The 13,194-nt window shown below is 47.5% G+C and overlaps 1 protein-coding gene across 3 annotated transcripts in view; it reads right to left on the reverse strand.

Annotated features, from left to right (window-relative positions):
• The window catches only part of LOC149271420 (echinoderm microtubule-associated protein-like 5), a 41,688-nt gene that overhangs the window by 19,189 nt on the left and 9,305 nt on the right, over positions 1-13,194 (reverse strand). For all 3 annotated transcript variants that reach the window (XM_089507443.1, XM_089507442.1, XM_089507441.1), the window contains exons 2-10: positions 10,929-11,088; positions 10,222-10,320; positions 9,413-9,481; positions 6,960-7,145; positions 5,905-6,040; positions 5,297-5,498; positions 2,403-2,540; positions 2,014-2,270; positions 745-954 (exon numbers count right to left, since the gene is read on the reverse strand). In XM_089507443.1, the coding sequence (XP_089363569.1) occupies positions 745-954; positions 2,014-2,270; positions 2,403-2,540; positions 5,297-5,498; positions 5,905-6,040; positions 6,960-7,145; positions 9,413-9,481; positions 10,222-10,320; positions 10,929-11,088 (1,457 nt within the window). The remainder of the gene's footprint in view (positions 1-744; positions 955-2,013; positions 2,271-2,402; positions 2,541-5,296; positions 5,499-5,904; positions 6,041-6,959; positions 7,146-9,412; positions 9,482-10,221; positions 10,321-10,928; positions 11,089-13,194) is intronic.

Below are 13,194 nucleotides of genomic sequence, written 5' to 3' on the forward strand. Positions count from 1 at the left end.
CCGACGTCTTTTAATTTTGCTTGAGTTTAAGTAGGTTGAGTGGAATACACAGAGCATCTTCCCCGCACCTTGCTGCTAAGTCCTGCTTTAATGGTTATTTCACACCTCCCAGGGCTGATAATTACGCTGGGATAATAGCGGCTCGGCTCGTGGCTCTTACCGCGTGTCACTTTGTAATTAACCTGCTCAAAAATTAATGGCATGTCGTTAATAATTGAAGGGAACTGAGTATGTAGGACAACTGCGGTCTCTTTAATTCTACGTTTGTCAGATGAACCATCAGCGGGAAATTCAGCATTTATCGTCCGGACCGATATTATTGTGCATTTCCGGTGTTTTTAGCGAGTCCATTCGTGGTCTGAACGGGTCAGAAGAAGACGGCGAGAAAACAATTCCGTCTCGAATGAGTAGAGATAGCGGAAAATACTATATGTATTATTAATGGAATCTTTCTGTTTCTGGTAGATTAATTGCACATAAATGAATAGGTGACCCTAATAGCCCACGTGGAGCGTGACGGGGGGGCGGTCAAATAAACTGGACTTCCATACAGCTGCTTAACGTCCAGACCTACACGTGCTGCTTAAATATGATTTTGAAAGAGGGAAAACAGAGATACATTTAATGGAACGTTGGCGGAACTCGTGAGCCAAACGCAGGCGACTCAAAACCAGCGAATCCAGTGGAGAATAATGGCGGACCCCTAAATATAAGGGACTGGCACCAAAAACAACCCAAACGTACCTTTTTTCAGACACGGATATCTGAAAAGCTTCACTGTCCCGTAATCATCAGCTGACACCAGAACTTGTCCCCCGAAATTAGCGTCTACAGAGTTGACGTCGTTAACGTCGGAATATTTAGGCATGATGCCGTTCACTTCCGAACCAGAGGTGCACGTCCAACGGGCCCACTGCACGCCCTTCAGGTCGTCCTTGGACACGTCTTTACCTCCTGGAACACAAGACAAGCAAAGCGGCTTTCAGTTTACAGGGTGGGTAATATCACTCACCAGACATTCTATAGAACTTTCTTCTGGTTGGGGAATCGTTGGGTAATATCGCTCACTGGGCATTCTATAGAATGTTCTTCTGGTTGGGGAATTGTTGGGTAATATCACTCACCAGACATTCTATAGAACGTTCTTCTGGTTGGTGGAATTGTTGGGTAATATCACTCACCAGACATTCTATAGAACGTTCTTCTGGTTGGGGAATTGTTGGGTAATATCACTCACCAGACATTCTATAGAACGTTCTTCTGGTTGGTGGAATCGTTGGGTAATATTACTCACTGGACATTCTATAGAACGTTCTTCTGGTTGGGGAATTGTTGGGTAATATCACTCACCAGACATTCTATAGAACGTTCTGGTTGGGGAATTGTTGGGTAATATCACTCACCAGACATTCTATAGAACGTTCTTCTGGTTGGTGGAATTGTTGGGTAATATCACTCACTGGACATTCTATAGAACGTTCTTCTGGTTGGGGAATTGTTGGGTAATATCACTCACTGGACATTCTATAGAACGTTCTTCTGGTTGGGGAATTGTTGGGTAATATCACTCACCGGACACTCTATAGAACGTTCTGGTTGGGGAATTGTTGGGTAATATCACTCACCAGACATTCTATAGAACGTTCTTCTGGTTGGGGAATTGTTGGGTAATATCACTCACCAGACATTCTATAGAACGTTCTGGTTGGGGAATTGTTGGGTAATATCACTCACCAGACATTCTATAGAACGTTCTTCTGGTTGGTGGAATTGTTGGGTAATATCACTCACCAGACATTCTATAGAACGTTCTGGTTGGGGAGTCGTTGGGTAATATCACTCACCAGACATTCTATAGAACGTTCTTCTGGTTGGTTGAATCGTTGGGTAATATCACTCACTGGACACTCTATAGAACGTTCTTCTGGTTGGGGAATTGTTGGGTAATATCACTCACCAGACATTCTATAGAACGTTCTTCTGGTTGGGGAGTCGTTGGGTAATATCACTCACCGGGCATTCTGTAGAACATTCTTTTCCCGCTCCCATCGTTGGTTTGGAGGAACTTGCTGTCCAAAGACCAATCCATGTGTGTGATGAAGGACAGGGATCCGGTGCACTCCCCAACCTTTTTATATCGCTGAACGACCCCGTAGATGTCCACACAGCTGTCGTTGGAGCCGACGGCAAGGAAATTACCATCGGGAGAATATTTCAGCTCATGGATGGTCTCTTTCCGGTCCTTGATATGGACGACCTCGGTCATGTCCCTGCGTCAAAACACGATTAGAGAAAAGTCATAAATGCCTTTAGTGATCACAAAACATAAATCGATATAAAACAAACTGACCCTGAACTGGGAAGCCTTTTTAGTAAGCGGAGCGTCTGCTTGGACACAGTACCTGACCCGGAGCACCGTGAAAGAGCCGTCCTTCATTCCTAGAGCCAGGTGGATGCCGTCGGTACTGACGGCCGCACATCGAATGGGTTCCTCCATATTACACCGAGCTATCAGGGCATGGTCTACTAAACTCCATATCCTGCCCCAAAACAAAGAGAAACAAGGAAAACGTTACAAAGATATCTTTCTCCCCCTCATGTCATCCTATGGCTCACGCGATCATCGACACGTAACATGTGAGAGTCTACGCATTTCCATGAAGAGATCCGGGCGCTCAGTGCAAAGGCTGATCCTGGACACCGGTAATGATCGGCCAACATATTCCGGAGCAGGGAGAACGTGGAACCCATTGGAATCGTGCTTAGTAAATGACTCAAGGACTCTTCGGTTTCCTTCTTTAGGAGATTTCTTGGGAGAAAGCTGTATAAATGATGTTGTTTCGCGGTATCCACCGGATAACTACAGCCTTCAGGGGGGGCATTTAAATCCTACATGAACATAGAAGAACCTAGAACGTCCAGACACACAGACAGGGTGTGACTGCAGGGTAGGGAGCCGCCTCTACGCCACGTCCGCTTCTTCGGCTATGTTAATGTAATCGGCTCCGATGAAACATTGCGACAGGATAATTGGAAAAGGGCCTTTTCGGGAATCCGGAGTTCGTGCTTCTCTCCCGTCATCGTCTCCAGGTGGATCTCGGCCAACTTGTTAATGATCCGGCACAGACCGCGAGTTCATTAACTAGAAAGCCTTTACCTGGAAGACCGAACGCCAATAATAATAATAATAATAAAAAAAATGATAAAACGATCTGCATTTGTGCTGCGTCGGCAGATGACAAACGCCGCAGGAGCAGGAGCCGCAGTCACTAATGTAATTGCGGAGACAGAATAAGGAATATGTTCCCAAACCGTCCGGAGAGATGGATGGAGTCCCTGACGCCGGGGCCGGAGGCAGCTAAAGGGGCCTATCAGACTATAATCCCCATCATCCCTCCTGAGGTTACAGACTGGGCAGCATCTGTTCTAATCTTATTCTAATGCAGACAGGTGTCACTCCTTCAACGGGAGATCTTCTATCCGACTATATACCTTGCTGCGCTACCGGGCAGAGCTGTCCTCCATAGTGATACCGAGTATAGTGTCTCGTTTACAGCCTGTATAATGATTTCATATAATATAATGTTATGCGCTATTACGCTACATTTGAAGTGACCGGTGTAAATTAGCCCCAGGAGCTTACAATCTAGAGGTCTATACTCAACCTGTCCGGATTTTAAGATTCTCCATCGGTGCGGAGGCTGAGAGTACGTCTGAATTCACTGGTCTACGATATAAAACCCACAGGGGGTATCTGTAAAGGTCGGGAGCGCTTGTCCGTTTATAAGCCACCCCCTGGGCTCTTCGACGCTCGCTTGGAAGCGAAGGTTAATTAGCGAGAGATCGTTAGTAACGTCGTTATTAGACCTATTTACAGCCGGCTCGTGGGACAGTCCATTTGCTTTCCTAACAGGACCCGGCTGAGGCTTAATGGCTGAAATATTAGCGGAATTAAATCGGAGTCAGCGGCTTCAGGCAACGCACGCCGGCTGTAATGGATTTAACGTGCGCGGCTACAGAGCCATTCTCTATGAACGGAATCGCCTCCACTGTCCGTGGCGCGGGGGCGACGATAGCGGTGATACATTGTTACAGTCGGGGGGGTCTTACCTCACTGATTGTCGTCGTGGCCCAGGTGACGCCAGGTTAGCGGTGATACATTGTTACATTGATCGGTCGTCGTGGCGCGGGGGGGTTAGCGGCGATACATTGTTACAGTCGGGGGGGGGTCTTACCTCACTGATTGTCGTCGTGGCCCAGGTGACGACGCCAACGTTCCGCCAGGTTAGCGGTAATACATTGTTACATTGATCGGTCGTCGTGGCGCGGGGGGGGTTAGCGGTGATACATTGTTACATTGATCGGTCGTCGTGGCGCGGGGGGGTTAGCGGTAATACATTGTTACATTGATCGGTCGTCGTGGCGCGGGGGGGTTAGCGGTAATACATTGTTACATTGATCGGTCGTCGTGGCGCGGGGGGGTAGCGGTAATACATTGTTACATTGATCGGTCGTCGTGGCGCGGGGGGGGGTTAGCGGTAATACATTGTTACATTGATCGGTCGTCGTGGCGCGGGGGGGTTAGCGGTAATACATTGTTACATTGATCGGTCGTCGTGGCGCGGGGGGGTTAGCGGCGATACATTGTTACATTGATCGGTCGTCGTGGCGCGGGGGGGGTTAGCGGCAATACATTGTTCGGTCGTCGTGGCGCGGGGGGGTTAGCGGCGATACATTGTTACATTGATCGGTCGTCGTGGCGCGGGGGGGGTTAGCGGTAATACATTGTTACATTGATCGGTCGTCGTGGCGCGGGGGGGGTAGCGGTAATACATTGTTACATTGATCGGTCGTCGTGGCGCGGGGGGGTTAGCGGTAATACATTGTTACATTGATCGGTCGTCGTGGCGCGGGGGGGTTAGCGGCGATACATTGTTACATTGATCGGTCGTCGTGGCGCGGGGGGGGTTAGCGGCAATACATTGTTCGGTCGTCGTGGCGCGGGGGGGTTAGCGGCGATACATTGTTACATTGATCGGTCGTCGTGGCGCGGGGGGGGTTAGCGGTAATACATTGTTACATTGATCGGTCGTCGTGGCGCGGGGGGGGTAGCGGTAATACATTGTTACATTGATCGGTCGTCGTGGCGCGGGGGGGTTAGCGGTAATACATTGTTACATTGATCGGTCGTCGTGGCGCGGGGGGGTTAGCGGTAATACATTGTTACATTGATCGGTCGTCGTGGCGCGGGGGGGTTAGCGGCGATACATTGTTACAGTCGGGGGGGGGGTCTAACCTCACTGATCGGTCGTCGCTCCCGGTGATGGCCAGCGGTTTGGTGGGGTGGACGGCCAGAGCCCACAGCTCTCCTTCGCAATGTCCCTGCATGATGAGAAAGGGTTTGTTCCTCTCGTGCACCACAATCTCAAAGATCTCGCTGTCCTGCGTCCCGACCAGGATGTGATCGCCTCTCCAACACACGCTTCGCACAGACAGACCTGCCGGAGGACAGAGGGGGTTAAAAGGGCAAGAAGTGCGGCGGTTTATTCAGAGACAGGGCAGAGGGGCGAGAGCAGCGTGGCTTTTGGGATATCTACTAGACCAGCACGGGGCAGAGGGTAGCAGAGATAGTAATTACCTCCTGTACAGCACACATATGAATTACTATAGGGGTAGGAAGCATCTGGCAGTGGACTGCTACTGCCATCATGCTCAGCCAGCTGAAGCAAGCACCATCGGATTTAGCCGACAGCAGCTTAGAGGCTCCCTGCCGCGTAGTTGTAACCGGACACGATGCTAAACCCCAGTCAGACCCAGTATGCAGTGGGCACCCCCAGTATGCAGTGGGCACCCCCAGTATGCAGTGGGCACCCCCAGTATACGCGCCCGTTGCGCAGACTTTACCTTTGTATCCCTGGTCGGTTTCCCTGAGATCAATCACAGTAATTGGTTTAAAATTTAAATCCCACAGCCGCACGCAGCTGTCCCGGCCGCCGGTGGCAAAGCCTTCTTCACACGCGTTCATACTGAAGATTCCTGCCTGGGATACAAAGAGCGGTGTCAGTGATCTGTACCCCAAAGTGCGGGGGGTCAGTGATCTGTACCCCCAAAGTGCGGGTGTCAGGGATCTGTACCCCAAAGTGCGGGGGGTCAGTGATCTGTACCCCAAAGTGCGGGTGTCAGGGATCTGTACCCCCAAAGTGCAGGCGTCAGGGATCTGTACCCCAAAGTACAGGGGTGTCAGTGATCTGTACCCCAAAGTGCGGGGGTCAGGGATCTTTACCCCCAAAGTGCGGGCGTCAGGGATCTGTACCCCCAAAGTGGGGCATCAGGGATCTGTACCCCAAAAGCACGGGCGTCAGGGATCTGTACCCCAAAGTGCGGGGGTGTCAGGGATCTGTATCCCAAAGCGCGGGTGTCGGGGATCTGTATCCCAAAGCGCGGGTGTCGGGGATCTGTACCCCCAAAGTGCGGGTGTCAGGGATGTGTACCCCAAAGCACGGGCGTCAGGGATCTGTACCCCAGAAGCACGGGCGTCAGGGATCTGTACCCCAAAGTGCGGATGTCAGGGATCTGTACCACAAACCTGCTCTAACACCCACTCACTAACACATACACACACATACACTATATCCCTCCTCTCTCTCACACCACTAACCCTAGGCTCACACACACTCACCATATACAACACACATACTCATACTAACACCAAATACTAACACCACGCACTTACACACCAACACTCTACAGTAACAATCACACTCATATTCTAACAACATACACTCACACATACTAACACCATACAACCACACATGCACACTGTAACCATACCTTAGCACACACTCACGCTAACATCATACACTCACACATATTCTAACAGTAATGCACACTCTCCAACACCATACACTTACACTCACTCACTCTCTCTTCCGCGGTATACGTCGAGGGTCTGTACTCACAGCGTGCGCCCCCTGGATTGTACGCGAAAGGTTTAACCCCTTCCAGACATATATGTCCCCGTTCAGAGCCCCGGAGTAAGTCAGCTCGTCCCTCGTACATGCCAGGCACAGAATGGTTTGCAGGTCACCCGTCTTCCCAAACACGCCACGCTTGGGGGTCAGCGAATTGCCGCACATACTCCAAAACTGCAGCGAGAACAAAAAAATAGAACAAGAAAAATAACCCAGAAAAATAGAACTTTTTAAAAAAAAAATTGCATCGTTTGTGATCGCAAATATTATTCTTCTCTGGAGCTGCCAGAAACACCTCTGCCTGGCTTCTAAATAATTCTCAAAATAAGGATTTTTGTGCCCAAAATGCTAGTATTCAGAAAGAGAATCCAGGACTTCTCATTTTCGTTTATGTGGATTCCTTTCCACAATAAATCCTATGAGAATTCATACTTTTTCACCCAATTCATTTTTTTTTTTTTTTGTAGAATAAGTTTATTTCCATGAAATTTCTTTGTAGGATAAATATATTTTCATTAACGCTCTTTGCAGGATAAATTTATTTTCAGCATTTTTTTTTCTTGTAGAATACGTTTATTTTCATTAAGGTTTTTTTTTTGTAGGATAAATAGATTTTCATTCAATTTATTTGCAGCATTTTTTTAAGTTTATTTCCATGAAATTTCTTTGCAGGACAAATTTATTTTCATCCAATTTATTTTTTTTTGGCTTATTTTATTTCCATAAAATCTCTTTGTAGGATAAATGTGTTTTCAGCATTTTTTTTTTATAATAAGCTTATTTGTAGGATTTATTTATTTTCATTCTTTGGAGGATAAACGCCTTTCTTTGGTCCTTGGCGCAGGTCCCCTCCTCCATATTGTTAATAATAATGTGATTTTTTTTTTTCTTGTTTTATCGCTTAATCAGATGTTTCCAGCGGATCTCCCATTTGTTTCCATCCCGGCCGGTTCTGCGGTGGTTTGACCTCCGTCTTCCGAGTCAATCGTGGTTCAGGATTCAGGAGCACGGACGTTATCACCGCGCTGCGTATCGAGAGACTGCCGGCGAAATCTGCCGGGGATTAAAAGGCAGCCGCGGGAAATAAACGGAGGCTCGGTTCTAAGAAACACTAATAAAAAAAAGCAATTTACTGAACAAAATAACCCAAATCTTCGAGTGGGAAACCCTTGGAGTCTATCTGCTCTGGACTACAATTCCCATCATGCTCTCCGCTCAGAGACCGTTTTAGGTCAGGTTTTTTTGGGGTCAAATTGTGTTTTGAATGTTTCTAACCGGAGAAGCATCAAAGGGGTTAACGCAATGAACCCGCTGACCCCACGTGAAGCATTAATACTATCTAAATACTCCGACCACCGGTGAACGAGGGTCATCTCTCAGCCTTTGTGGTTCGGACTCATTCCCTTCGGTTGTCTTTTTTCCCCAAAAACACTAGTTTTTGACCCATTTTCCATTTGGTAAAATAGAGATCTAAGATCTTCCAGGAGCCAGGAAAATAAAAATAATGTATCTACCCAAGAACGGGAAAAAAAGGGGGGTCAGCGTTGCCCCGTTGGGGTGAGATGGGGAGTATCTGGAGGCTTTTATCACCCCTTGGCCCAAATGATCTTGTTTTTAGTCTCCATTTTTGCCGATATGTACGGGTTTTATTATTTCTGAATGATTCTACACACAAGCAGCGTCTTGGACAAGTCTACAAACTGTCTGCCGGAGTCCGCGGACCCCGTCAGTGAATAAAACGAATCTGTGCCCCGCGGGCTCGGGGGGGGGGGGGGGAGACGAGGACGCGCTTGACCTTTTGGGGACATCCGGCCTCGATGTGAATTTAAATATTTATCTTTCTGTGATTAATTTAGGGAGTTAAATAATTCTAAATAAAATGTTATTGAAGCGGCTTCTACCTGCTGCCGGCTCGCAGCGCTCCGAGCCACGGCGTGGACAGGGAACCCGCGCAAAATACACGGATATTCATGTACACGGGGCGGATTCGGGGGGGGGTAGAACTTCTCGATGTCGGCAATCCATGCAGAACATGTGAGCAGCCAATGGGAGTAAAGCAGGGAATAGATCCCATCTCCCATTGGCTGAACACTGTCTGCCGGATTAAAGCTCCTAAATTTGTATCATTTATTGCTACAAAAGGGATTTTCACCAAAGCAGGCGTGTAAAGGGTTACTGAGGACCTGCAACAACGTTATTATATCTGAAAAGAGTGCGCTAAGAGCGAGCGAGTGCGGCCACCGCGCCGAGTCAGGGACCGCGTTTCATGGTGAATCCACGGAACAATGGTATACTCGCGTTGTACAGCGCTATGAAATATGATGTCGCTATACAACTCGACAAATAAGAATAACAAACCCCATACCTGTATTTTTAAGTGAAATTTATGGATTTCTGGCCGGAAAATAAAGCAGGAGATGGTCATGATTTTTATTTTTTACCTTAATGTGTTTGACCCCACAGCTGACGAGTTTGTTGGGCTGATAAAGGTCCCAGGAGATGTCAAATATCTGCAAAAAATGAAATAATAACTCTCTCTCTCTCTGGTCAACAATTCCCAGTGCCTGTCTTTCCTCCCCTGATGCCCCTCCCCCCCGATGCCCCTCTCTCCCCCCCGATGCCCCTCTTTCCTAGGAGGTCAGAATGTTTGCTGGGTATGAGGGTATCGCAGGGTTCTACGGCCCTAAAAGCCCCGATAATGTGTATAGAAACAGCAGGGAACGGCTTTATAAATTAAAGGGGGTAAATAAACCCCATATTCTTCCTCTAAATGCCCCGCTCAGTAAGTCCGGGGAAAGCCGTCGGTTTTATACAGAGAGGGGAATCTTCACATCTCTCCCAGAGGAAGCGTCCGGTTGGAATTTCGGGTTATCGGATGTGACAGCAGAATTTGGTCCGGATCCCTCGCTGCCCCGGCGATCGAGCCCCCGAGGCGCTGTCACTGGAGATGAATTTCCCCCACCGGGTGATTACAGTCTCCCTGTGACACGGCCGCCGGGGACGGGGGCAGAACCTGCGCGAGGACAAATCCAGCCAGCGCCTTCCCCGTGGAGTCTTTTAAACCGTTTTATGGAAGGAGCTCAGATCCTTCACCGGGCAAATAACCATAAAATTCTAAACTGCGTCAAAAGTGGCGCTGGGACAAAATATTTTCAATGTAATTTGTGAATTTGTATTTATTTTCTGTTTTTCCCCCCCATTTATTTTTATATAGGGGTGTGTTGTTAGATACCGGAACGTTGGACGTTACCCTGTCCGTGTGACCGGGCGCCATCGCCAGCAGCTTTCCTTTCCTCCAGTCCCAAACGCAGATCGTATTCTTGGAGTCGAGACCCACTGAGACCAGCCGCTGGCGTCCGCGGGCATCGATGCCATCAGCGAAAGCGCAAAGTAATCAAAGAGGCAAACAAGTTAGAAAATAACTTAAGATACAAAACAAATTTAAACGTAAATTCATCCCTCTTCACCATTTCTACTGGGGACATATAACTGGGTTCCTGTCCATACTGGGGACATCTCACTGGGTTCCTGTCCATACTGGGGACATCTCACTGGGTTCCTGTCCATACTGGGGACATCTCACTGGGTTCCTGTCCATACTGGGGACATCTCACTGGGTTCCTGTCCATACTGGGGACATCTCACTGGGTTCCTGTCCATACTGGGGACATCTCACTGGGTTCCTGTCCATACTGGGGACATGTCGGTTAATAATAAGTTTATTACTCCCTCGATTGGCATTCAATAACAGATTTCCATTCAGTATCCAAGACTGACCATCTGGAAGGCCAAGTTGGACAACTGCCTGTGGCCCCTGGCCAAAATGCAATGAATATTAATGCAGGTTATTATCGTGAAGGCGTCATAATCTCCTTTACCCTGGACCGGCTGTGACTCGTAAACCCTTACTAAATACAATCTAGCTTCTCAATGGATTCCACTCATCCATCGGTCTACCTGTCCATCCACATCGAACGCCAAGCAAGCTATTCCATGGGTGTGAACGTCCTTCAGTATGGAGACCGTCTGCACGGTGTACGAGTCCCAGACGCAGATGTACGGCTCTTTCCCAACTTGTCCGGTGGCCACCAACACTCGCTCTGGATGCAGGGCCAAGCTAGGAGAACAGAGAGGTCACTTGGTTAATACGAGGTCCTAGCGAATAAAGAGTCGTGGCATCCAGGATCAGATTGATTTACCAAGGTGGCACCCGTCCAGGTTCAATCATTCCAACCGCGCATGTGATGTCTCACAACCAGCCCACCACGAGCCAACCCTCACTAACATTACTTAGTATATATAAGAACCTTCATGTAACTGCTTATTATCAGCCTTAATGGCTGAACGGTTCACCGTCCCTAATGGAATAATTACTGGGATGCATCGCCCTTTAATAAGATCGGAGACGACGGACTGGAGACGACGGACGGACTCATTTCTCAGAGAAGGTGACAGCCTCTGGCGTGACGTATAAAAGAGTTCTCGGCGTTCTAAGCTCAGCGCTGGATACATTTGTAGAGTTAAAAGCAAATCCATTTAAATCAGAGTCCATTGTCGAGGGTCAGCGTTCCGCCCCGATCGCAGGACTTCTCTCATCGGCAATCAATCGGTCCACTTGGCGATGCAATGTGTGTAACTAAGTGGAGTGATCGGGTGCCCCCCCCCCCCCCGGCTAATGAATGGCCATGGAGGGTTTAAGTTAAAAACGTCAAGAAGAGGGGCAGAGCGTTCAAGGTCACAAAGGACAATGATAGAGACAGCTTGAGACGTCTAGAACAAGGAGTCTTAGATCAGCAGCCGCAGACGCGTTTCACAAACCAGCAATCTAATAAACACCCCGACATCTAACTGTCTCGAAATTAATAAACAGTCCTGGTCTTATCTATATCCCTATGATATAACCCTAAATCCTAGAATGCTGTAGACTATATATATAAAGAGCGGAGTAACTGCAGGGCTGCAGCAGGGATCAGCCCCAAGCGAGTAGAGTCCGGTGGTTCTGCCCCTTATGTGTCCCTGCGTCTGGTGACCAAAGACAAATATCCGCTAAGACGTGGGGACTGCAGACCGAGAACGGTTCAGACAAGCGTCCAAAATCCAAGCAGAACGACAAAGTCGGCAGAACCACCGGACATTAAATAAATATATACGATTAGAGAGATCCCATCTCTTATTGGTTGCATGTAAAAAAAAAAAAAAAAAAATTAATACAAATTGAGCCTCCATGAAAAAATTATTATTATTATTATGAAAATGTAAACCAAATAGAATTTTCTGGGATATAATAGGAATTTGTTTTATTTTTTATATTGTTTTTATCTTTTTTTTATATTTATATATATATATATATATATATATATATATATATATATATATATATATATATATATATATATATATATATATATATATATATATATATTAGGAGAATGTAGCAGGAAACGTTGAGCGAGAGAAGCTCGTGACTTGAGGCCGGGTTTCCAGAGAAATGTCTCTACTGTGTCTGTTATCAGTGGAATTCTGTTAATTGTCGTGAATTATATAAAGTGAAGATTAAAAAAAAAAAAAATAAAGCATGCGTTTCGGTAAATGGTGTCCTGGGTGGAGCGCGGACAAAATAATATTTTATATATATAATAATATTAATAATAATATTTTAAAAAGAGCCGGAATTCTGGTGGTGGGCAGCGGCATCTTCAGAGCTGTCTTGTTTGATCAGAGCGCCAGCATGTGAGGAGCGGCCGCCGGCAGAATGTGCTCCCCACCGTCCGACGACCGACTGGCTGGTCCTTTCAACATCTGCCGAAGGCTTCCACCGGGGGCTTCTCCACATCCCCTGCCCCGCGCGTGCAACCCTTTCAGCTCCGGAGAGAGGGGCCCTGGCTGACCCTGCACAATGTGTAGTTAAATCAGGTACAAATCTATACATCATACAGGGCGTCTCACTGATGTATCTATACATTATACAGGGTGTCTTACTGATTTATCTATACATTATACAGGGGGCTGGCCGCTGACATTCCCCGAGGGTAAAAGGCAAATACCCCCCAGATCTGCCCATATTATGGGTTAATTAATATCTTCCTCAGTCACCGGTGCCGGGGAACCGACGTCCATAAACCGGCCAAAGGTTATAAATCATCCACTGCCCTTAATGTCGGGAATCGGACGCCTCATCTCACAATTAACGATATCCACAGGTCGTTACGTCAAAAACCTACAC

The sequence above is a fragment of the Sceloporus occidentalis genome, unplaced genomic scaffold (genome assembly GCF_023333645.1).
Source record: "Sceloporus occidentalis isolate IW3139 unplaced genomic scaffold, rSceOcc1.0.p SCAF_523, whole genome shotgun sequence".
Taxonomy (NCBI): Eukaryota; Metazoa; Chordata; class Lepidosauria; order Squamata; family Phrynosomatidae; genus Sceloporus; species Sceloporus occidentalis.